The 26,377-nt window shown below is 33.6% G+C and overlaps 1 protein-coding gene and 1 long non-coding RNA gene across 2 annotated transcripts; both read left to right on the top strand.

Annotated features, from left to right (window-relative positions):
* The first annotated feature begins 1,818 nt into the window (after nt 1-1,818).
* On the top strand, nt 1,819-26,377 carry LOC106068551 (uncharacterized). The gene is made up of 10 exons (XM_013227962.2): nt 1,819-2,077; nt 17,509-17,560; nt 19,938-19,996; nt 20,142-20,224; nt 20,826-20,899; nt 21,830-21,900; nt 21,993-22,099; nt 22,222-22,286; nt 22,594-22,688; nt 22,847-26,377. The coding sequence occupies exons 1-10, from the start codon at nt 1,987-1,989 to the stop codon at nt 23,008-23,010; spliced, it is 861 nt and encodes a 286-aa protein (XP_013083416.2). The 5' UTR covers nt 1,819-1,986; the 3' UTR covers nt 23,011-26,377.
* On the top strand, nt 6,256-12,574 carry LOC129926961 (uncharacterized). Its single transcript, XR_008778672.1, has 6 exons — nt 6,256-6,535; nt 7,181-7,263; nt 7,390-7,467; nt 7,607-7,783; nt 9,589-9,708; nt 10,396-12,574. It is a non-coding gene; the product is annotated as an uncharacterized LOC129926961 (long non-coding RNA).

Below are 26,377 nucleotides of genomic sequence, written 5' to 3'. Positions count from 1 at the left end.
TTTTAATTTTTAATTTTTTTTTTTTATAGACCAACTGACTTGAAGACTTCAACAAACATTTATCTTGATACCAGTTTGGTCTATTAGTTTCAATTTTAATTACGTTTTAGCAGCTGTCCCAGTGATCTGGGATTGTTTTTCAAGTGTTCAGCAAATTGATATTGAATAGTCATTCTCAATCCTTTTATTTTGGCTCTGCACAACACTTGGGACCAGACTTGGTCATATATCATGCTCAGACATAGAAGCTATACTTATCATAAGACTTGGGTAAGCAAAGACCACATGTCATAATCATATGATGAAAAGGTTAACCTAGAATCATTTCAAAGATCAGATCAGACTCAGCTTACATAGAGAACACATGGTGGGCGCTTAGCTAAAGAAAAAATGGGAGAGCCCATGGCAAGACTGCAGCATAAATCTTTGAGGCCCAAACAAAAGTTGTAGTCAAAGATAAAGGTACTTATGATGATAACAAAGTAGGGTTTCTATTATTAAAATTATATAGAAGTCTGGGATTTTGAACTTCTACGTTTTTAGGGCACCCCTGAGTCCACCCAACTCTAATGGGTACCTGACTTAAGTTAGGGAAAGTAAAGAGAGAAAAATCATTTTAAATAGAATTAAAGGGGGGGGGGCTGGAAAGAAAAGGTCATTGTAAAAATAAATGTCAAACATTGTCAATATAATAGCGAACTAAATCAACCTTTTGACTAATGCAGCTCTTGTATTAAAAGCTTCATCAGTAATAATTAGTAAATACACCCACTCTATGCATTATAATAGGCTTGTTTTTGAGTCCAAGGATTAATGAGGAGTGCAGTATTTCACATGGTTACCCGTCCCAGCTGCGACCTATATATTGTGTTTCTATTAGGTCTACGTCATTATTTCCTATGAATGTATTTGCGAACAGTACTTGTAAGAATGTGACCGTAATGTGATGATATTCTTCAATGTCTACTTTTACCAATACGAAGTCTCTGTTGATTGTCTACAATAATTATACAGAACATATATTTGCCACATCCATAGCAGACACAACCTTTGTCTGCCACTGGTTAATCTAGATTCTCTTCTCGCCGTCTACGTCTGTCCTCGTCAGTGGAGTTTCCTTTGGTCTCAGATGTGTATCACGCGGCCTTTGTAATTGATCTAGTTTCGATTAAGCCACCTGCATTAGTTTTAGTTCTATGTACCACTATTACAAACACTTACGTAGATTGATTTTTTTAAAAGAATAAATAAAGAATAACATTTGCTATTCAAATTGCCTTGTAGGCCTAAGACACCATTTAGAACTAATGAACATATAAGCAAATTTTCTGATTAGAAGTGTTTTCCCCACTTGGAGACGAGACCCGAGACGTTTGGAGGAAGCTGGTTGGGGGCCTTTAAATTGCTACAGAAGGGACCACAGATATAGAGGTGAGATAAGATGTCATTATCCACTCAATTGATATAACAGGAAATATTATTTTAGACAACTTCCATTACCGCTTAATCTCCAAGATTAGGTTCCCATATATTTTCTTTGTTTTTTCCATTTCGGTTTTTCCTTATATTGTTAGATAGTGGTACGGCGATGTCAATGATTGTAATTGTTATTGTAGCGTTGTTTTTTTTTTTTTTTTTTTTTGTCAATAAACAGCCGATCAGGGCGATTAAAATCCATCGTTTTGTCAGTCAAAATACGCCTATCCCAGTATATATCTAATAAGTGATCAGTAGACTCGAGAATTATTATTAATAATTAATTAAACTAAATTACATATTAGAGACAGCACTCATAAAAATGATCGCAGTTGGCAGCATAAGTTTACAAACAAACAAATCAGATTTATGTGACACACTGTCACTGATATACAATTGACGTAAATTCTCATTCGATAGCTCGATCTATCTAGATCTAGGAAACTAGGATCTTCTAGACATTTGAGATCTGAAATTTAGAAGATAGTCTGATCTAACTCTTGATCTAGAATGGATAATCAAGATCTTCAATATCATCCCGCAGGTGATATAATTGTATTGGATAGAGGCGAAGGAACAACTGCTGTCATCCATCTTCATGGTAAAAACTAAAAAAGAATTTTCAAAATTTCAATCTCTTCTCTTTAATATTTATTAATATTAATAGTTTAGATCTATTCTATGTTGAAGTCATTAAAGATCAGTATGATAGGTTTACTTCTATTCAGAGTCTTAAAACTATACTCTAAGTAGTCTAAGGTAAGCCTGTTTTACTATTACTGACAGTATTATGGCATAATGATAATTTATGGTAGGAAGTGTTAAGTATACTCAGTATACTGTATTATAGAGTATATAGACTATAGAGTATAATTTTAATACTAATAGGATAGTATAATAATAGAGTATACTCAGGGTGTACTCAGTATACTAGCCTACATAGACTATGATAGACTACTATAGTTATAGACTAATATAGTCAATATAGACTATCTATTTTAGTATAGTGTCAGTGATAGTACTAAATAGTAGTATAGTGTCTACTGGCTATAAACTTAATAAAGTCTAGATAGTGAGTCTATAGACATGATAGTTGATAGATAGCTACTTATATTCAATTAAAGAATCTAAATATCTAGAGTCTATCCCAGCCAGCAAAGCTACCTGTTCAGGCCCGGGCTGAGTTAGGGGCCCGCACGGGGAACCGGATAGTCGTGCGGGGCAGTTTTTTCCTTTCCTACCCCGTCATGCGCCCATTCAAAACCCCCCTTAGATGAATGGGGCCCGTAAGTAGCAGGGGATGGAGAGATTCGCCCCATTGTTTCACTGCTGGGCGTCGGCTGGCGGTCTGAATTTTGCGTAATACAGTTAAGGTCCCACCACCTTCCCCCTTCTCGTCCTACTGGCAAGGAGTGCCCTCCCCGCCTCGCTCTTATCTCGGACGAGACCGTCGGCCAGGAAACTCGTTGCGTAATGAAATTAAAGGGGAGACAAAAAAAAAAAGAGCTCAATATAATTGGTTCGGATAGTCTCCCATTTCATTATAAACACAATAAACTCATTGAATGTTTTGTTATTTTTTTTATATAAACTTTTTATTGCTTCGTTTTTTGTTTTTTTTTACATTAAAATATTTCGTTTTAATATATATGTATATAGCTATGAAATAAAAACAAGTGTTTTATTGTTATACAATATATAAGGACGATTCTTTTGATTTAATAATTTTATTTACATATTTAATGAAAACTATATTTTTTGATATTTTAAATTTATCAGAAATTTTTTTACGAACAATATAAAAACTGATGTAAACGCTGCATACAATAACTGTATCCCTGATAGCAAAATTTTCGGGCCTGGTAAGGACCCCCAATTGGGCCTGCCCATACTAACCACATGGGCCTCAATTGGGGAAAGAACTCGGCCCTTAAGGTTGAGTCTGGGCTCAGTCAGTGGCCCCAGAAAATCCCCTTGTGAAATCCGTGTGGGACCAGTAAGGGAAAGGACTTGTGGGCCCCAATAAGGCTATAGATACTTGGCCCTTTGGGGAGAATTAATGAAAGCCCAAATGGGGCCCTTAGGGGTCGAGTCTGGGCGAAATCAGAAGGCCAAGATGACGCCGTGATGGAAACCTCATGGGGCCATTACGGGGAAAACATTAAGGGGCCTGAAAGGGCTTAACACATGGGTTCGATTTGGGGGATGAACGTTGGCCCAAACGGGTGCCCTTAGGGCTGAGTCTGGGTTCAGTTAGGGGGCCCAGATGAAGCCCTGATGGAAACCTCATGGGGCCAGTATGGGGAAAAATTGAGGGGCCTGAGAGGGCTAAACTCATGGGCCCCATTTGGGGGATGAACGTTGGCCCAAACGGGGGCCCTTAGGGCTGGGTCTGGGCTCAGTTAAGGGGCCCAGTTGAAGCCCTGATGGAAACCTCATGGGGCCAGTACGGGGAAACATTGATGGGCCAGAAAGGGCTAAACACATGGGCCCCATTTGGGGGATGAACGTTGGCCCAAACGGGGGCCCTTAAGGCTGAGTCTGGGCTCAGTTAGGGGGCCCAGATGAAGCCCTGATGGGGCCAGTACGGGGAAAACATTGAGGGGCCTGCTAGGGCTAAACACATGGGCCCCATTTGGGGGATGAACGTTGGCCCAAACGGGGGCCCTTAGGGCTGGGTCTGGGCTCAGTTAGGGGGCCCAGTTGAAGCCCTGATGGAAACCTCATGGGGCCAGTACGGGGAAACATTGAGGGGCCTGCTAGGGCTAAACACATGGGCCCCATTTGGGGGATGAACGTTGGCCCAAACGGGGGCCCTTAGGGCTGAGTCTGGGCTCAGTTTGGGGGCCCAGTTGAAGCCCTGATGGAAACCTCATGGGGCCAGTACGGGGAAACATTGAGGGGCCAGAAAGGGCTAAACACATGGGCCCCATTTGGGGGATGAACGTTGGCCCAAACGGGGGCCCTTAGGGCTGAGTCTGGGCTCAGTTAGGGGGCCCAGATGAAGCCCTGATGGAATCCTCATGGGGCCAGTATGGGGAAGACATTGAGGGGCCTGATAGGGCTAAACACGTGGGCCCCATTTGGGGGATGAACGTTGGCCCAAACGGGGGCCCTTAGGGCTGAGTCTGGGCTCAGTTAGGGGGCCCAGATGATGCCCTGATGGGGCCAGTACGGGGAAAACATTGAGGGTCCTGAAAGGGCTAAACACGTGGGCCCCATTTGGGGGATGAACGTTGGCCCAAACGGGGGCCCTTAGGGCTGGGTCTGGGCTCAGTTAGGGGGCCCAGTTGAAGCCCTGATATAAACCTCATGGGGGCCAGTACGAGGAAAACATTGAGGGGCCTGATAGGGCTAAACACATGGGCCCCATTTGGGGGATGAACGTTGGCCCAAACGGGTGCCCTTAGGGCTGAGTCTGGGCTCAGTTTGCCTCTAGTTTCTCTCTCTCTCTTTTCTCCCTACTGACAAGGAATGCTCTCCCGGTCTAGCTGTTATCTCAGACGAAACGTTTTACGTTTTATCTGTAACATGTATTAAATATATTTTAACCATTCATACTACAGATCTGATTTACTGTAATTGTGTATAGTTGCACTGTTCAATTAGATTTCAAATAAATAAATTATTTAAATTGCAATTCTTATTGCATCTTCTGGTAATAAGCCGATTTTAAAAGTTTTAATGTAGCCTATAATGCTAGTTTCCAGTACCGGTAGATATTTTTAATGTAAACAAACTTTACACAAGCAAAGAATATTAACAATAGGGGTTTTACCAATCTTGTTTGAATTTATTTAGTCGTTTTGAAGCATGACTAGTAAGAATGCTTTTATATTGATTTAAATGTTTGTCTCAGTTATATTTAAATATAGATATCAATTTATAAAGATCGAGTGCGTGTAAAATTCCTACAAATAAAGATCAGCTTAGGTTAACACGTGTTTGACGTTTTCCTTGCTCGTTGCATAGAACGCGTGCTATCAAGCAAGAAAGTACACGTGTTCACACTGATGGTCAGTAGGTCAAGGCTCACTGACTCTCACTGTAAATCTTTTTCGTATACCACCTCTTTACTCGATCTTTTTGTTGACGTAATAGACCTTGTGATCTCTTTCTTTTATGAGTTACACAAATGTTTAGGTCAATAACATTCAAATATAATGAAACACGTAACTAAAACTATCGTATGATTTAAATATAATTCAAGGAATTTTTATTTTAAAGTATAAGATATAACTGGCAAGATCATGATATATGAACGACAGGATTTGCTATTCAGTTTCATACATTTTAAAAAAAGTTATGACTCAAAATACATGCTACATGACAGATCTAATAAACTACATTATAGGCACAGTTCGTAAATATTATCGATGACTGATTCTACGAAGATAAAGAGCATAAAAAAAAATCAAGAGGCATGCAAATGTGTTGTAGCCATAGTTGTAGACTATGTACGTGTCAGTGTTTTATCTAGTAATATCTACTGTATACCCCATTCTAGAATATTTATGATTTAAAATATATATAAAATTAATTAGATCCATATTTAAAATCGTGCAATCTAACTTTGTAAGAACCATCTTCGTTAATTATAATGTCTATAATGCAATTTGTGTAAGTACGGTAGTCAAGTAGATGAGGTCATGAGATGAACCAACACATCCTCACATCATTTGTTCAAATGCTGCACATTGCTTTATGGTATCGAAATACTAGCGTTAATAAAACAAACAATTTAAATATTCAACAAGAGACACTACTAATACAGTATTAGAGAAGATTATAGTCCTGAGGGGGGGGGGGGAGAAAGACTGTGCCGCTGGTCAATGTGTAGGCTACCCGGTCACGTGGCTTACTTACAATTGACCAACCAGAGACAGGTCTACATGATAGGCTACAGCCTATTACATCATTAAGAAAAATAGCGCCAGAACCAAACACCATGACCATCCCATTCCAGTCATAGTACTCATAGATCTACTTCAAGATTGTGTTGATTTGTGATTAACTCGACTCTATTCTAACAACTTTGGAATGTGTGCGTCAAGCAAAGGTACTTTTTATTTTATTAGACAATTAGATCTACTTTATTATTTTATACTTATTTATAGAGATTAAGTCTGGATAAATTAAAGTAGATTAGATCTAGAATACTAGAATCTACATCTACATTTAATTTTAATGTCATTTTTGTTTGTGAATGTGCTTTTTTGGTTTAAGTTTAAGTCTAGTCAGACTAGGCCGTCACTAGGCACAAATAATTATTTTAAGTGACTCAAGGAAAGCCGTTTGAAATAATAATTATAATCATTCGAATCCCGTGGCGTGTCTCACAGTTTATTAGAACCTTAATAGAGATTAGATTTAGAAAGTCAATTTAGAAAAGATAGTAAAACCAAATTCAACCATTAAAATTAATATTTAAAATACGTGAGTTCTTGAGATCTATTTTCAATTTAAATGCAAAATGTAGGCCTATAAATACATTTGTGTATATACTTTTTTGTAGAAGCAAATCTAACAATGTTATACTATACTATACTGAAACTAGTCAATAATCTTGTCATTCAATATGTTGTGCAGAATTTATAATTTATCTTTATATTGCTTATGCCTTATGTAGATCTATGTATTTAATATTTCTCATGTGTGACTTTGATTTAAAAAAATTGAAATGTTAAAAAAAAATGATTTTCAGACTCTTGGAACCAAAGAGTGAAAGAATGATGGCATCACTATGATCACTTCTTGCTGGATCTGTCCAAGAGTCAATGAGTACAGGTATTTAATTTAAAATATAAAGTATTATTACTACTCAATTTTATTATAATTACCAATTGATTAAGTTTAAAAAAATTATTACTATACTTAGGCTACTATATTAATATTTTTTTCATATTCTTCAAGGTGGACCATGTTGGAAAATAACTTTCAGTCAAGACTCAAGTTGAGACAAGAGCTCCATTGATGTTATTGATCAAACTGGTAATTTTTTTTTACAATATTTTCAAGCCAAAAATGTTGTATACAAATCTGATGATCCAGATTTCCTGAATAATTTATATTAGCAGTCTAGATTTACTTGTAAAATTTATTTAATACTTATTTTATTTTCTGTCTGCAGAACATGTTCTAGAGATACTGGAGAAAAGATTTGAGTGCAGTACAGACTCATTAATTAAAAGAAGCAGAGATAAATACAATCAGGATTGGGTATGAAGCAAAATTCCCAATGGCAAATAATGTATCACTGTTGGAAATAGAAGTGAAACTGAAGGATGAAGATTCTCATGAAAATTTGGTAAGGCCATATTATATTGTAGGATTTAGGATGTAAAATATTTATGTGAATATGTACTTCGATAAACTGACCTAGATCAATTTTTTTTCTCTCAAAAAATGGCTGAAAAGTGTGTCAGCACATTTTACCCTTTTTTTAGGGGTGGTCATTTCCATCAAAGTTTTAGCATATATTGTATTTGATTTGAGGACTAATTATTACTTTTTGTAAACATAAGATATCAGAGATCATTTTTATTTGCTTTTGAAGCCAATCTGTTAAATTTTTCTTAACAAAAGTTTATGTGAAAGTTGACATTTTTACAACTTTTTTCCTCTAAAAGTTACAACAATGCTGTTTGCTACAATAATTTATCATATTATGAAATGTGTATATTTCAAATTTCATTAAATTCTCTTGGCGCACTTTAAAGATATTTGATATTAAAATTAACAAAGACAAAGAAGGGTAACATTTTCTTTTTTAAATAAAATAAAAGTGTTTATGGTTACAACAATCTCACTAATTCTATTGAATTTAGCATGTTAATATATATCTGTTTGCTAAGTTTGAACTTTGTAGCTTTGCGCACTCTTTAGATATTGATTTTCAAAGTTGATGGTTAAAATCTATTTTTAGTAACAACCAACACTGTGATTTACTGGAAATGGTCCATTTCTGTCTATCACATGCTATTTTTAGAATCACACATAGGAATCTTTCATTTAGATTAACTTTTATAGTGTTTGAATGCTAGATTATGGAGAGGGAATGTGTCTTTATTATAATGACTTTGTAATCTGCAAATTTTAAAGTAAAAAGTTTAATTACTTTAAAAAATAATATTAAATATTACAATTTTTTTTTCAAATTTTTAGCTCAGCGAACTAATAATTTTTTTTTTTTTCTGTGTGTTGTTTTTTTCTATTAATATACATGTAAATTAATAGTTAATAAATAAGTACATTATATTTTTAAAATGATGAGCTATTATTATAAAAAAATCGCAAGGTTTCTTTTTTATTTTATTGTCCGAAGCAAGAAATTTTTCATTTACAATCTAATTTTTAAAGCATTTAAATTAAGGCATTTTAAAATGATTAATTGCCAGTGCTGTACAAAAAGGTTAAAACTGTTTTTTTATGAAGTTTATGAAACTTATAGTAGTTATAGTCATTAAATTTTAGGAAATATTTTTCTGCGCAGTGCTATTTTCATTTATAATTTATAAGAATTATCTATCTGATGCATATAAATAGCTATTTAAATACAGTAGAATTATAATTAAACAAAATAAAACACAATACAGATCTCTGATTTGTTTTATTTGTGATTTTTGGGCTCATATGATGATAAAATCACATATATTTTTTTTTTTTTGTCGAAGGCTTTTTTTTTATATTAATTAACTTTTTTTCAAAGATTTTATTGCTTGGTCTTATTTTTTAAATTTATTTTAACAGAATACTGGTTAATGTAAAAGAGTGTGAAGTTTCAACCCCATATCTTTAAGACTTTTTATAATACAGTTAATTTAAGTTCAACTGTCAGTTGTTTCGGTCACAGATTTTTTATTTATTTACAAAGGCTAAAGAAGGCTAATTTTTGGCCACTAAAAATTTAATAACTTCCCTCACAATTAACTCAGCAATATAAAATTGGTATCATTGGAAAGCATTTCTCAAGCTCTATCTAACTAAATAGGTTCCATTGCATTGTGATCATTTTGAAATTTTTATCGAAGTACCTAATGTGAAACAATAATTCAGCTATTTATTTATTTATGTGTCAGCAGAATCATACTTATCTCATCTTATATATTACAGATCTATCCAGTGAAAACAGCATTAAGAGAACAATAGTATGGATTATAACTTGGCTGGACTGGACATGGCACAAACAGAAAATAAATGTATTGAATTTTCAATCCAAATTATGGATATTAGGTATGAATTTTTATTTCCATATTTTTAACTAACATAATCTTTATAATGTTTTTTTATGCCACAATTGCGTTGTTACTTTTCTTTCAAATCATTTCTTGATCAAATGCTGCGTCAACCTAACCTAAGAGGCTCATAAGTATTTTAATTTTTTATGAACATTGTGTGAAAACTGATAGGTCTTTATACCTCCTATAATTCGCTGTGTGGTTGTAAAATGTTTTCTCCACCATCACCAGATAACTATGTCAGTGACTTTCTATTGGAAAAACATACTACTTATACATATGATGGTAGGCCCATATTTCACAGAATTTTGAACTCTCTGTTATCACTTGTTGGAACAACTGAATCTCAATTGCATCTTGAGGGACAGATAAACAACAATTAATGTACTGTTAGTTTACGCCAAGTCACGTTTGGTATATGATACGAGTTGTAAGATTAAAAAAAAAATATTTTTTTTTTATTTTTTTTTTTTAACTTGTGCAGGATATGTACATGTGCGAAAATACAGTAGTTAATGAAGCCTGCATACACAAATCATGAATAGATAATGTCAGCATTTTTTGGTTTGGAAAAAGTGAAAATCATTGTGTTTTTGTTTTTTGTATGTTTTATATGAACATTTCATTTTGAAATCATAGGAATATATTTTTTTTTTAATTTTTTTTTTTATGTTCTTCTTAGATTATTCAAGTGAGTTACCCAAGTCTGTCAAATAACTTAAAGAAAGTACTTGAACTTGGCACATGTGATGGCACAGAAATCGTAAAAAAAAGAAGGATGATCCCAAACGTGTAAAACATTTTACAAACAAACCTAATCAAAGTTTATAAATGTTTAAAAAAAGTAAGATGCACAAGCAAATTTATTTACATACTACAGATATTAGAACTAATGACTAATGGAAAAAAAAACTACCTATCTAGACTTAACAACAAAGAAATAAGTAAATATAATATTTCAAACATGTGCTGGATCTTGTTAGTTTAATAACATACTATGTAGGTGCATTACATAAAACATGTAGTGGTTCTTGGTTGTTGATTACCGGTACTGTGCTTTTTTCAAATACACATTAGTTTTGTCATATATTAATTATAAATATTTATGTTCACCATTAATTATTTCGTTCAGCTATAGCAACATAAGGAAGGCATGGTGGCTAAGTGGTTAAGCATTTGGCTTCCAGACCCGAATTAGAATCTCAGTGAAAATTGGGATTTTTAAGACACCCTAACTCTGATGGATACTGGTACCTGATTTTAGCTGGGGAAAGTAAAGACAGTTGTTTAGCTAGCCACATGACACCCTGCTTGTTAACCATTAGCCAAAGAAACTGATGGCCTTAACATCATCTGCCCTATAGATGCTAAGTTTGAAAAGGGGAACTTTACTTTTATTACAACATAAGGTTATAAGTTGACAGTTACAGATGATGTACCATATGAGCATCATTGTTGTTTACTGGCTTTTGAACAGTAGCTTGAAACATTTGCTCTTACTTACATAGAATATTCACTGTTAAAAAATTATGAATATGATAGTGCAGCTAGTTACTCTGCTCAAAATTGAAAAAAATATTTTGTTGAAATTATAAACATGAGCTACCGGTATATATAAATGTATAGTTTTCATTGTTGAGCACACACTTTTTCTTTGGTACTGGGTAACGTACATGACCTATATTTTTTTGAGATATTATCATCTAAAATTAGGCGAGGTCTTGAGAATATTTACCTCGAACAGACTCATCTTTGGGTTTTTGTGCATGTAGACCCTATTGATTAAAAAGCACCATTCTCTAATTATATTTTACTTGTTTAAATTTATATATTTATGGTTATTAATTATTCTTTGTATTTATTTTTTTAATTTTTTTTTGTAAAGTAAGCACTGGTATTTTTCTAAAAGTATGTTTCACATTTATTTCATTTTAAACAAATTAAGTCATTTACTTAATGTTCAATTATGTTCTAAATGTATGTTTTTAAAATTTCAGTGTTTATATTGCTAACATTTCACAAACTTGTTACAGGTAGCTTATTTTTGTTTTGGTCATTTTTTCTTTAGAACTACCGGTACAACATAATCTGATGTTAATTTTTAAAAAAAACATTTGTTTCATGATTGTGAAAACAGTTTGCTTTTCAATTTACATACAGCAGGCTCATACTTTGTTTAGATAATTCTGAATTACATTCTATATATAATTTATATGTTTCTGTATAGGCTATTCAAGCTTTTGTACATGTTAAAATTTCATAAATTTGGTAGCCATTATATTTTTAAAAAAATTTTATGGTATAAGTACTTATTGTATTTTTAAAAATATAAGCATCCATATTTTAAAAACTTATTTCTAATTTGCCATTTTAAGCAATTTGTTATTACAATTAATATTTAAATGAATATGCTTTTACTTATTTCAGTGTACATATTGCTTACATTCCACCAACTCAATACTTTTTTTGTTACTTTTATTTTTTTATATTTTTTTTACATAATTACAAAAGCTAATTTGTAGTTTTTGGTTGTTATTGTTGTTGTTTTTATGATTGTCAAAACTGTTTGCTTTAAACATAATTTTTATACAGCACTTATACTTTCTGTAGATGATCCTGAATTATGTTCTTTATATATTTGTTATAGATTTTCATGTTATCATTCACAACTTTTTTGTTGACTCAATGCATTTTCCATAGTATACTATAATATTATAGGATCAATTTTCACAGTTAAAATCTTTGCTACAGGTATTGCTTTTACTTTTTAAAAAAGTTTTTTAGTGTATTCCGGTATTTTTAATTATTTTTAATAGTTGCTAACATTAACATTTTATAATGCAATAAACTATTTATTTCAACTAGTAAATTGTTTATGTAATTATTTATGTCATTTTATGCCATTTCAGCTAGAGCTCAATGTCATTTCTTACTGGCCTCATCTGGGCTACTAACTGAACCCAGACTCAGCCCTAAGGGCACCCGTTTGGGCCAACATTCATCCCCCAAATGGGGCCCATGTGGTTAGCCCTTTCTGGCCCCTCAATGTTTGCCCCATACTGGCCCCATAAGGGATCCATCAAGGCTTCATCTGGGCCCCCTAACTGAGCCCAGACTCAGCCCTAAGGGCACCCGTTTGGGCCAACATTCATCCCCCAAATTGGGCCCATGTAGTTAGCCCTTTCTGGCCCCTCAATGTTTGCCCCATACTGGCCCCATGAGGGTTCCATCAAGGGTTCATCTGGGCCCCCTAACTGAGCCCAGACTCAGCCCTAAGGGCACCCATTTGGGCCAACGTTCATCCCCCAAATGGGGCCCATGTGTTTAGCCCTTTCTGGCCCCTCAATGTTTACCCCATACTGGCCCCATGAGGGTTCCATCAGGGCTTCATCTGGGCCCCCTAACTGAGCCCAGACTCAGCCCTAAGGGCACCCGTTTGGGCCAACGTTCATCCCCCACATTGGGCCCATGTGGTTAGCCCTTTCTGGCCCCTCAATGTTTACCCCATATTGGCCCCATGAGGGTTCCATCAGGGCTTCATCTGGGCCCCCTAACTAAGCCCAGACTCAGCCCTAAGGGCACCCGTTTGGGCCAACGTTCATCCCCCAAATTGGGCCCATGTGGTTAGCCCTTTCTGGCCCCTCAATGTTTGCCCCATACTGGCCCCATAAGGGATCCATCAAGGCTTCATCTGGGCCCCCTAACTGAGCCCAGACTCAGCCCTAAGGGCACCCGTTTGGGCCAATGTTCATCCCCAAATGGGGCCCATGTGTTTAGCCCTTTCTGGCCCCTCAATGTTTACCCCATACTGGCCCCATGAGGGTTCCATCAAGGGTTCATCTGGGCCCCCTAACTGAGCCCAGACTCAGCCCTAAGGGCACCCGTTTTGGGCCAACGTTCATCCCCCAAATGGGGCCCATGTGTTTAGCCCTTTCTGGCCCCTCAATGTTTACCCCATACTGGCCCCATGAGGGTTCCATCAGGGCTTCATCTGGGCCCCCTAACTAAGCCCAGACTCAGCCCTAAGGGCACCCGTTTGGGCCAACGTTCATCCCCCAAATTTGGCCCATGTGGTTAGCCCTTTCTGGCCCCTCAATGTTTGCCCCATACTGGCCCCATGAGGGTTCCATCAAGGGTTCATCTGGGCCCCCTAACTGAGCCCAGACTCAGCCCTAAGGGCACCCGTTTGGGCCAACGTTCATCCCCCAAAGGGGGCCCATGTGTTTAGCCCTTTCTGGCCCCTCAATGTTTACCCCATACTGGCCCCATGAGGGTTCTGACAGGGTTGCATCTGGGCCCCCTAACTGAGCCCAGACTTGACCCTTAAGGGCCCTAATTGGGCTTTCATTATTTGTCCCCAAAGGGCCAAGTATCTCTTACCCTGTTGGGACCCACAAGTCCTTCCCCTTACTGGCCCCACAAGGGTTTAACACTGGGATTTTCTGGGCCCCCTGACTGAGCCCAGACTCAGCCCTAAGGGCACCCGTTTGGGCCAACGTTCATCCCCCACTTGGGGCCCATATGGTTAGCATGGGCTTGCCCAGTTGGGGCCCTTACTGGGCCCAAAATCTTTGCTATCAGGGATAGTACTAATTACTAGATTCTATCTAGTTCTAGTAGAATTCTGTCTAGAATACCAAACCTGCAAGTACAAATCAAACAACAAATTTATTTAAATCTATCTATATATTATACACACACTGATGAAAACTGCCTTGTACACCAAAAGAAACTTTATAGACTTCAAAAAAGCTTTTGAAGTGGTTTGGCAGGGATCTCAACATAGAGATAAAAACATAATTGATGTGAACAAAGTCCTATATTTAAATGTGAATAGCTCAGTACTTCTGAAAAAACAAATTGGAGAAAGTTATAGGAAATCCATATAGGAGTGCTGCAATAATACATTTTCTCTCCAGCTCTTTTTAACTTATTTCTCGAGTATGATATAGACCTCATTATGGAAAACACAGACCACGTTCAAGATCTTACTTCAAAACTGGATGCATTAGCTAGAACAGTTGGCATGGAAATCATTGCTGAAAAGAGTAAAATATTAGTTTGTGATGGAGATAGTACGAGATGTTGCATATTGTTGAATGGCCAAATATTAGAGGGAATTGACTCATTTAAATACCTAGGGTCAAGCAGAACAAGAGATTGGGGGTTCAATAAAAGAGATAAAAACCTGTTTAAGCTTGGCATCTGCTGCCATGAGCAAACTGGAAAATCTGGAAGGAAGAGTAACATCAGATCAATTTCCCAGTAAAATTAAAACTGTTATCATCTTCCCTAGTGGTCTCTGTACTCCTTTATGGTTGTCTAAGTTGGACACCTAATGCTGAGACTGAAAGAAGAATCCAAGCATTTGAGAGTAAATGCTACAGAAAAATGCTCTGAACCAGATATCTGGAAGAAAAGACGAATGAGTTTGTAAGTCAACACTCTGGCAGGCAAAAAGGAAGAACTCCTTAATACTGTGAAGAGACGAGGGCTGAGTTGGTTTGGTCAAGACATGACTCACTATCAAAAGCCATTCTTCAAGGTCCAGGGAGGTAGTGTCACATGTTTATTATGTTTGTTTGATTGGATGATCTTGTGACATGCGGATTCGGAGGTGCCTTGATTATAGTTCAAACACTTTAATAATCAATGAAGTAACAAAGTGCTGATATGTTTTTCTTTAGCTTTAATTAATGCAAACTTGAACTTGAAACAATAAATGTATGTATAGAAATATACAAAACAGATACAGGATTCAGTTACAATGATCAATAAAATGAGTAAATATTTACTTTAAAACTAGCTACTTCTAAGACTAACTTTCTAGCTCTCTCTCTCGTCTCAAGCTAACACTCCTCCTTTTATATCTTTCTTTAGAATAAAGAACCATGACATCTCAGTAACCATCCTTGACTCCTTGACCTGTTTACATTTAATTTTCCTTTTAATTGTTTTTTTAATTTAACCTATGTTTCCCTGCTGTAGCCTTGAACTAAGTTTTAATCGGCGTCTTTCTGGCATTTAAGCGTGGGTAAGCTGACCTGATTTGAGATATGTACAATGTCCTCATTTTGTGAACAATGAGGTGTCACTAGGGACGTGACAGGTAGCATGAAGAAAGGGTCGTCCAAAGAAAAGCTAGCCGGATAACATTAAAGAATAGATCAGCCTCTCTTGAAATCCAGCTATAACAGCTGCTGATTGGTCCAAAAATGTACTATTGACAAAATCTGACCTGCAAAGTTGGCAGAGCCTCATTTATAGTCTAAAATTTAAACAATAAATAATTTGTGTAACATTTGTTTCTAACATGGACTGTGCTAGGCAGAAAATTATTATTTCCAGTAAGCCATAGTACAGATTGTAATACAGATCTTTTCTAAGAATGCTGTAAGATTAAATTACTGTCCAAAATGATCTGTCATCACCAAACCAAGCAAAACATAGAACACCAATGTAATGCTAGTTAGATTTACTTGAGGGGCTGTTTGTGAGTCTTTTAAGTGCAATTACAGACATGCATATGAAAAGATAGAAGCACCTTAAGTCCACTCTACAGAAGATTTCCCTAGCTACCTTTGGGAAAATAATTATACAAACTATACTATCACCTGTCAACAAAGCAACAATGAATGCATACAAAGTTCAGGCTACTTATAGCTACATAGTATCCATATACTCTGAAAAAGGTTAGAGCAGAGACAGCATGGCATTACTCCACTAAATACTGGACTGAGGTCTGTAAAAGTATCCAACTTGCAACTCTAAATCTTGAACCCACCCACAGGATCTGCAGAATGCAAATATCTTAATAAGAAATACAACTGAAGTGACTGCAAGCACCAAAGTGGGATTTCCTTTTTTGGCATTTTTGTATGAAAATCCTTCTTTCATATCGTGCCACAGAAACTTGCAGATCATGTCTACCCAGAGGTGCAGTGTGGCTTTCATTTTCGGATCTGACATAAGAAATATAAGGCAAACAAAGAAAGCCCTTTTACATTGCTTTCATTGATTTGTCTAATGCCTTGATCATGTCAGCAGAAAACAGTTTAATTTTGCACAAAATACGCTTCCCAAACTAAAAATATTTCTTGTACCCTTCCATGAAAATTTGGTGGGTATTATGCAATTTAACAGTGTCTGCATCAGCAGCAGAGTATAACAAAGGTGTGCTAAAACTCTTCAGCATATTTTATTCAATGTTCATCCACCATGTGTTTGACAATTATACAAAAAGCATCTACTTCCACCCAAGATTTGATTGTAAATTACTGAATATTGCTAGGATTATGTGTATTACCAATGTCATTGTTCTGTGAAAATATTTAAGATTACAAAATGGTAAGTGTGCATAAGTGATTAAAGAATCAGTGTTATCCATAAACAGCGGCCCACGCTATGCTCAAGATGACTTCTTATTTAAGAGTAGAAACTAAAACTGACCACTTCTTCTCGGTATTCTACATAGCTGGGGTATTTCTTGTTATGAAGATTGTAAGAGAAAATACAAATACATTTGAGGACATTTGGTAGGGTAAGCAAATACCGGTAATCTAGATAACTTTTTATTAGTGTAAAGGTTAGACACACACTGTACTTTTTTTTTACTCATCTACTTCATCTAACCTCATAGATATTAAAATTATTTTGTATTGTTCAAGTATCAAAAAAATTCAGATGCTTCTGTGTTAATCTTTAGTACCGGTATATAAATATATAATTTATTTATTTATTTATTAAGAAAGCATTTATTGTTATAAAATTTGTGAGTTGTTTTTTTATTCCAAAGGTGCTACAGTACTTTCATGGAAGTGTCATGGGGTTGAGAATTTGTACATGAGGTATAGAACTTAAGCTAATTTTATTTATGTTTAGAAAGGTGACCTATTAATAGAAAAGTAGAAAGTCTGAATTTAATATATTATACCGGTGGCATATCATACGCCACTATTTTGCAGGGCCAGCCTTAGGCGCCTGCAACCTATGTGACCGCAGTGAGCCCCGCACTTTCATAGGGCCCGCTCTAATTCAAGGTGTAGAAATTATTAAATTAAACCATTTTATAACTTAAAAGAGATTTCCTGCGCCCTCCTGTCGATTTACCAGGAGCACTTTCGTAGGACCCGCACTAATTCAAGGTGCATAAATTAATTAATTAAACCATTTTATAACTTAAAACAGATTTCCCGCGCCCTCCTGGCGATTTACCAGGAGCTCCTGGAAATCTCCCGAAATCGCTAAGTATACGAAAAAGTTATTAAAATATACGGAAATATATACACGAAAATTATCATTTTGGAAAACGCCAATCTTAGGCGCGACATTATGCATCAGCCGTAATTGTGTAATCTGGTGAAAGAAGCTTCTCGCGCCTCAAACTAATGAAGAATTACTTGAGGTCAACAATTCTCAAAGATAGATTGAAACATTTGGTAATTCTTGCTATTAAGCGTGATCTATGTAGGAAACAAAATTATTATGATATATTGTATGACTTCGCTACACGCAAGGGTCGTAAAGAAATTTCTGTACGTAGTAAAGAATGAATAAAATGCATAGACGAATTTATTTTCTAATACAAACTCTTAAATTTCACTTATTGTCCACTTCCCTACTCAAACTTGGCCCCGCGAAATCCGTTTCGCATATGGCCCCACAATGGTTAAGTACGGCCCTGCTATTTACATATATATACATAGTAGATTACTTATTCTCTTTCCATGACTTCTAAGTCAACAATGGTTAAGTCCGGCGCTGCTGTTTTGTGTTTGTAAAATGTTTGTTTGTAAAATGTTTTACAATGTTTCGAATGTTCCGTCAGAGTTAAAGATAGTTTACTTTCTAGTCCAAACCTTCCACAGAACAAAGGGGGATGAGAGCAGGCAGGGTTTGATAAATTTAAACGACAGTCCAGTGCTCAGGCAGCCATCCGTAGTGTGAACACTACTCTTGTGTTTTCTCGTGGACTCTCCACAGAAATAAGAGAGTGATCTTTCCTTTACTTCTTGTTTAAACTTTTGAGGGAAGAAGAGAATTATGTATATAGATTTTAAAGTAGGTAAATTAATGTTGTAATGGGGTAGTCCCGGATCTCATCTCAGTCACGTGGGTGTGTTGTTTACATTGATGACCTTATTGATTTCATTGTAATTTAAACATGAAAATAGTCTAGATCTTTTCATCTTTAAGTAATAAAAAGTATGTTACAATATTTCACTAATTTTTATGATTATTTAGTAGGTCTACTAGATCTAGGCTAGCACTAAATCTAGAACTACATCTTATCATAGGAAGATATTGCCATGTATAAGACCATAGTCACATGACTTTTTATATAGTAGGTCAGAGATTCGGAACTACCTCATTATTACAAGAAAAACTATTTCAAAACATAAGATTCTTAAAGATAATTTGAAACCATAACACCACAGATACATCAGATCTGGACAAAGTGATTTCTCTTTTCCATTAAGGCTAGATCAGAAATATTTTAAAACTCCTTTATTCCACTTTCAGTCAGGGTGTTTCAAGGTCATTTATTGTCACTGAGAAGTACATAGAAGCCTAATTTATAAAGCACTGGTTGTGTGTGTCTGTGTTTCATATGTGAATGTTGTTTGTGGTTTAAACTATATTGTTATTGTTATAATAGTAATGCTGAGGTGGACATTTGTAGTCAAATTGAATTTCCATTTGTTTGGACCATTAAAAATATTAAATCCAAAAAAAAAAAATTAAATTGTTTTTTTACTGTGCTACACTCCTAGCACAGATCTGTACACTTGCCAGCAGAATGAATGCTCTAAAAATATATGTCAACCAGTAAAATTATTTATAGTTTTTATATTATTGTTCAAATGAATATTCTAATAAAAATTGTCAATACTTTTTTAAATCTGACAGAAATTATAGTTAGATAAAAATAATTTACAAAAGTGAAGTGCTTGGTTCTTTTCAGAAAAAGGTTTTAAGTAATAGTGCTTGCCACTTAAGTGTTAGACATTTTAAACTTTACTTAATTTACTTACTCTATAGATGTTTTGAATGCAAAGATATTTTTTTACTTTGTGATCTAATTTCTAAGTTTCTATGTGTTTTTGTTTTTTAAACATTTGGTTTAAATTTTTTATTTTAACAAAAAGTACACATGTTATATACAAATTTATATATATATAATTATGTTTATATTAATGTTATCTTATAATACCTTTTTCTTAGCCAGTCTGCAGTGTTTGATAATAAAAAAGCAATCAGAGGAGGCATTCCTGTTGTTTTTCGTAGGTTTTTCTTATATATTAATTTTGTAATGAATGGATACAAATTAATTTAAACATTAAAAGTGGTAAAATTCTTGAAACTTACTTTTAAAAAAATACTTTAAAATACTAAACGATAAATTATGCTGTTGTCTGAATTTTCCAGCTAATTTTGGACCATGGCCTTTGGGTCCTCAACATGGATTTGCTAGAATAAAAAGATGGAGTATTGCTGTACCACCTCGAAAGGTATGTTTCCATGTTCTACTTTTTACAATTTTAAGATGTTGGAAATTCATAATTACATTCATATGGTTCTCTAAAGAAAGAAATACTTGTGTGATTAGATTAAAAATTTGGTAAGGCAAAAGGTACACTTTCAGATTTTGCCACCAGGCCCCACATATTCAAAATTAGTGGTCACTAATGAACTTTTTTTTAAAAATATTATTTGGTTAGGTTTATAATTTGCTTATTTTACATTTATAAGGAGTTTATATGATTAGATTCTATTTATATTATATTATTAAATCTAAAATAAATTAAATATCAACTTTGAAAACAATCTGACATTTAAAATAACTATGTATAAAATATACATGTTTTCTATTTGAACAAACTGACTAAAGGGAAATGTTCCCATAAAAGGCTAATAATGTTGTTGTTTTTTGCAATGGATTGACAGTACTGATGATTCAACTGTAAACAATGATTTATATATGAATTTACTAATTTTTTAACACTATATGCTACTGGTCTCTGGGGCTTCTTTTACTTACTTATGCTTTTGACATTCTGAGAAGGAAAATATTTTTGTTATTGTTTAATTCTTGAAATATTTTATCTCTAGGATGCCAATGGTGATGTTATTGTTCTTTTTATGCTTGAAGCTGATGAGGAAACTTTGGCTATGTGGAATTACAAGTATGTTTGAATTAATTGGAACATTTATCAAAGTGGACAAGTATCTCACATTTTAGAATAATTCTTTACATAGATTCTTAGACTACTTTTATATTAATGTAATACTAGTTGGATATGACCCGCAGCCTGTGGGCTTTAATTGGGTATTACTGATCTTCTGGATTGAATTTAGATCTATGTAAAACATGGAGCCAAATGTTCCCTTCACATTTTTTTATTTTGCTACGAAAATAAAAGTAGAGTGTAAAATGCTCAGACGACATATTCATAGCAATATAAAATACTTTGAAGACAGAATTACCTGATTTAAAAAAAAAAAGTTTTGTTCTTTAACAGAGATACAATTAGGTACTTTTCTTCTATTTTTAGGGCCCTTCATTTGTGGGAGGGACATTAAACATACACTACGGAAGGGTTCATAGCACTCCTAAAATCTCCTTAAAAATCTTAAAATTCTCCTAAAATTTGTCAGAATTTGCCAGAATTCTCCTAAAATTTTGTTCACTCTCCTAAAATTTTTATCCAATATTTTTTCTAAATACAATTTTGTTTATTTCTTGCTAAACAATATGGGAAAATAACTAAAGCAGGATCGAATGACAAACTGGCTGTGTTAATGAGCTGACCAGTGACGCATCTACACTGCCTTTCACCCATTTGTTTGCTTAAGCATGACCACATTTATGCCATGTTCTATCAAGATTGGTCAAGACATACATACATACATATATACGCCTTACTTTGTGCTTTATGTTATAGATAATTATATATCTGTATTAGTATCCTAATCTATAAATACCTAGTACAGAATTTATTTATTTATTTTTTTTTGTTTGACAAATTTGAACGAATTACCACTTTAAAATTTGTATTCTTTTAATATCAATATTTATATATAATATATATTTATATATTTTTATTTTATTTCAGGTTTAGGTTAGTTTACACTGTAGTATTAACTGCTACTTCATTGATGTCAACTTTGGTTGTTCACAATAAAGGTGGAGTATCAAAATTCTTTTTTGTTTTCATTTCAGTTTTTTTTAATTAACATATTTACCAAATGAATAAATGTGTACAATTTTGTTTTTAGACGTGAAAAGCTTAGGATTTACTTGTCTGCTTCATACATACTTGAGGGTCGCAGACATAAAACATTTACGCATTGAAGGACTTCAGGGACTAATTTATGTTGATAAGGTAATATCAATAACTTATTCTGCTTATTTTAAAGCTCTGTAATTGTATGATGTTAATCTATGTACATTTATACTTTCAAATTAACTTAGGTATGAATAACTATCATAACTTTTTATTCAAAGCTGAAGAATGGAAAAGAAAAAAAGGAATCAAGAGAGTTTGTTACTGTGTGCAAAAATTATGACCGGTAAATATAAATTTTTTATTAAGAGATCCATATGTATTGTTTTTCTTACATTTTAAATGAACAACTTTAAGAATGTTGTGTTGTTTTATCAAGCCTATATAGTGGTGTTGTTTTACCAAGCCTATATAGTTGTTTTGTTTTACCAAGCCTATAAAGTTGTGTTGTTTTACCAAGCCTATTTAGTTGTGTTGTTTTACCAAGCCTATATAGTTGTGTTGTTTTACCAAGCCTATATAGTTGTGTTGTTTTACCAAGCCTTTATAGTTGTGTTGTTTTCATAACTATTTTAACATTTCTATGTTTCTAGAGTTTACAAAGATGCTCCTAAACGACTAAACATTGTGAGTGGCCCAGAACCTGTGAGAAACATTGAACTTGTCACTTTTAACTTTCCAGATATAGGTGAATAGTATTTCTTTATTTTTATCACAAATTAAGTTTGCATATGAATTAAAATATTCTAATGAAGTCACAACATAAGTTAAATGTTATTAAATATTGCTAATCAAAATGTTGTGTATGTTCATTTGAGAATATTAATTGTAGCACTTTCCTTGCAGTTGTTTGGAATCCATGGGAAGAGAAAGCCAAAGAGATGTCAGACTTTGATGATGATGGTTACACAGAGATGATATGTGTGGAGCCAGGGAAAGTTCTTGTTCCTATCACACTTGAAGCTGGACAGCAGTATGAGTGTAAGCAAACCTTGATTTGCAAGTTTTGAATCATTTTGTGAAAGGAAATTGTTGCACCTTTTGCAGTGTTGAATGATTCAGTTATTTATTTATTTATAAGGATTTACTGTATTAAATTATATACACTTTGAATGTAGTAATTTATTAAAGTGTAATCATTGCACTGTTATTACAAAATGGATTAGTTTATTTATGACCAATTTTCTTAGATAATAAAAAAAAATGTTAAAGTCTTTTAATTAGGAACAACAATTATTCTCAATGTTTTTTTTTTTTTAAATATTCTTACACAATCACTTCTATCAATTATTTTCTGATTGTTTTTTGAATTTATATGACCAACTCCATGGACTTTGCTTCACCACTGTCCTAACTTATCATCTATCTTTATGGCTTTTATCAATAGTAAGATTATTATAGCTCTTATTCCTTTTCCTGTGCAATAAAAAAGTTCATGCCCTCAGCATTCAAATAAGGAAGATGCAAATAATTTTTTTAATATGCAAAAATTATATGTAATGTCTGTTTAAATTGTACACATTGAGAAATTTATCAGAAATAACTTACAACTTATAAATATTTAAAGACTGTTTTTGTTTATTAGATATTCATCATATGTTTATTAAGCATTAAGGAAAAAATATGTTGTTTCAGTATCAATAGTTGTCGCACTTGTATAACCAAGGTTATGTAATTCATGCTGCTTTACTTTTCTATTGGTCTTAATCTAATATACCATTCCAATAACTTAACAAATGTTCATACTTTTTCATTCAAAATTCATTTCAATGTGATATTCTGATACTTAAATCCACTTTTGGGAAATCTTGTTTTTTAAGTTTTTCTTTTATGTATCCTTCATTTTGTTCACTGTGGTTTTTATTTACTCTTTTTATATTGACAAAAAAATTTAAACATATACATATTCATTATTACAAATAGAGGTTCTTCATAATTCATATATATGCAATCAATAGTTGTTGTTGTTGTTGTTTTTTTTTGCATAGAGTTTTACTTTATAATTTATAATAAAATAATTTTTTGAAAAACTCCAACACAATTCCCCATTAAATTTTTCAACATTTTATTTTCTATGAAAAAAAATTAATGAATTAGATTTTTTGTTGTTCTTAAGTTACAACATTTGCACTTTCTGTATTTATTGCTTCAGAATTATTCAGTGCCTTCTCTGTAACTATTTAATAATAAAATTGTATACAAACTATATTAAACTCATCAGTAATATATCATTATTTCAATAATCTTTTGAAATATTTTTCAAACATGTTATTTCACTGGGTAAATTTAGTAAAATGTGAATCAATTTCACTTCATTGTTTTCAAACACAAAACAATTTTTATTAACAATTATGCTATCTGAATTATTTTTATTTTTTACATATTGTCAAAAAAAATTGTATACACCAAAGCTTTAATAATTATTATTTTTAAATGTTTTTGTCATAGGTGCAATAGAGTATGTAATTATCTTGGGACTTTTTTATCTATAGGAATGTTAGTACTTTATAAGATAAGACAATATATTTTATTTTTTAATTGATGATAAATTTTGATAAGAAATGTTAAACATTTTTTTTAGGTTTCTTTTAGCAAAAAATTGTAGTTTTTATCTAGTCAGTCTAGCATTTATTTTTTAATAATCAAATGTAGAGTGTATTTGTTTTATGTATAAAGTGTCAAAAAAGCATATAAAGCACATTATTATTATAATTATAATTATTATTATTACGTTATTTATGAAGTGTCCAAAAAAAAAAAAGCTTTATTCATCTTCTTAGGATTTCAGACTCTTTTCTCTAAAACCATTCGTTTGGTTTATTGAAGAAATAGACAATACATTTTAATACATCTTACAGTTCCTTTTAGCATCAAGTTTTATTGATCAAAGACAGTCACAACTCTTTGACATGTGGTTTTAGATGTTGCTTGCTGTGCCCAATATTTATTTGCATTGAGCCTGAAGATGATTCACTTGTAAGAGAGTGTGAAATTCACATTGGTACTGTTATTATAAGACCAATTTTTGTTGTTAGTTTTTTTCTTTTTTTTTTTGGCCAATTTTTTTAACAAACATTAAAATGCAGTATAAATAACAAAGATATCGAAGAACCTAATTAATTACATAAGATTTATGTGATACCTCATTAGTTTTATGTTTAATGTGATATGGCCAAAGAGTCTTAGTTTGCGTTTTTTTACAGTAGCTAGCAGGTCATTGTGGGGTCCACTTGCTGTAATAATCCTGTTTCTAATCTCTTCATTTCTGATACGGTCTTTGTGTGTGATACCTGGGATCTTTCTCTAGCATCTCAATTCCATTGCTAGGATCCTCCTCTATAGTTCTTCATTCAGTGTCCAAGATTTGCAAGCATATAAGAATGTGGCCTTGAATCAGTCTGATTTTAATTTTGAGGTCTATTCCCTCTTTTTTTTTTCACATTGTTTTGAGTTTTGCAAGTGCTGCTTTGGATTGTGCAATTCTTGCCAGTAGTTCAGATTTAGTTCCTTCATCTGAGACTATAACTCCCGATGTATTTAAAACTACTGACACTTATCAGCTTTTCATCTCCAATGCTGATGAAGCCTGTTGGCTATTGATCGTATGTGTTTTTTCAGCATTGATTTGTATGTTGTAGAAGACTTTTCTATGCACATCACCAAGTCAGCTAATTCTTCTTCTGTCCCTGTCAAACCATCTTTGTCGTCCACAAAACGCAAGTTAGTAATTCTTCTTCCTCCAATACTTATCAGTACATTTGTAGCCCTTTAGAACATCCTCCATCTTTCAAGGAAGATATTGAAAAGAGTTGGTGAATGTAGGCAGCCTTGTCTCACTTCAACTGTGGTTTTTAACTAGTCCCCAATGTTGTTGTTTTTGACTAGTGGCCTGCTTCTTGATGTTCTGGATTACTTTTATTATGTTTTGATTTACATTGTACTTTTCTATTGTCGCCCAGGGTGCCCCATGCCATACTCTGTGGAAAGCTTTCCTGTCCATATATACTGTACACAATTGATGTACACATCTCATTTTAATTTTTTGTTTAAATTGAAGAAAAAGAAACCTACTTTTTTAATGCATCAGATTTTGTTACTAATGGAAAAAACTGCTTCTATTCAATCATATTCACGTAATTTTTCATCTGCTTTTTTTATGTTTTAATTCAATAGTACAATATTTCTTCGGCTTGTTCTTGTTATTTCTACTTTGTGATCATTGAAACTTTTTCATGGTGGGGTATTGTCTTCAATGTTAAATATTCTACAGTTCTATATAGTGCATGCCAAATGTATTAGTTTATCTTTATAAATGTTATGAACAATAGAGAGGAATGTGCTATAGAGAGGAAAATAAAGTTTCATAACTTACTCACA

Source organism: Biomphalaria glabrata, chromosome 1 (assembly GCF_947242115.1).
Source record: "Biomphalaria glabrata chromosome 1, xgBioGlab47.1, whole genome shotgun sequence".
NCBI lineage: Eukaryota > Metazoa > Mollusca > Gastropoda > Planorbidae > Biomphalaria > Biomphalaria glabrata.
The sequence above is the reverse complement of the archived record's forward strand: the minus strand, read 5'-3'. Positions and strand labels throughout refer to the sequence as shown.

Excerpts from the sequence above, each read along its gene's own strand:
- LOC106068551 (XM_013227962.2), top strand. The coding sequence starts at position 1,987 with ATGGATAATCAAGATCTTCAATATCATCCCGCAGGTGATATAATTGTA. Across the intron at positions 19,997-20,141 it reads AGGCATTCCTGTTGTTTTTC|CTAATTTTGGACCATGGCCT; the intron begins GTAGGTTTTTCT and ends TGAATTTTCCAG. Across the intron at positions 22,287-22,593 it reads GTGTGCAAAAATTATGACCG|AGTTTACAAAGATGCTCCTA; the intron begins GTAAATATAAAT and ends CTATGTTTCTAG.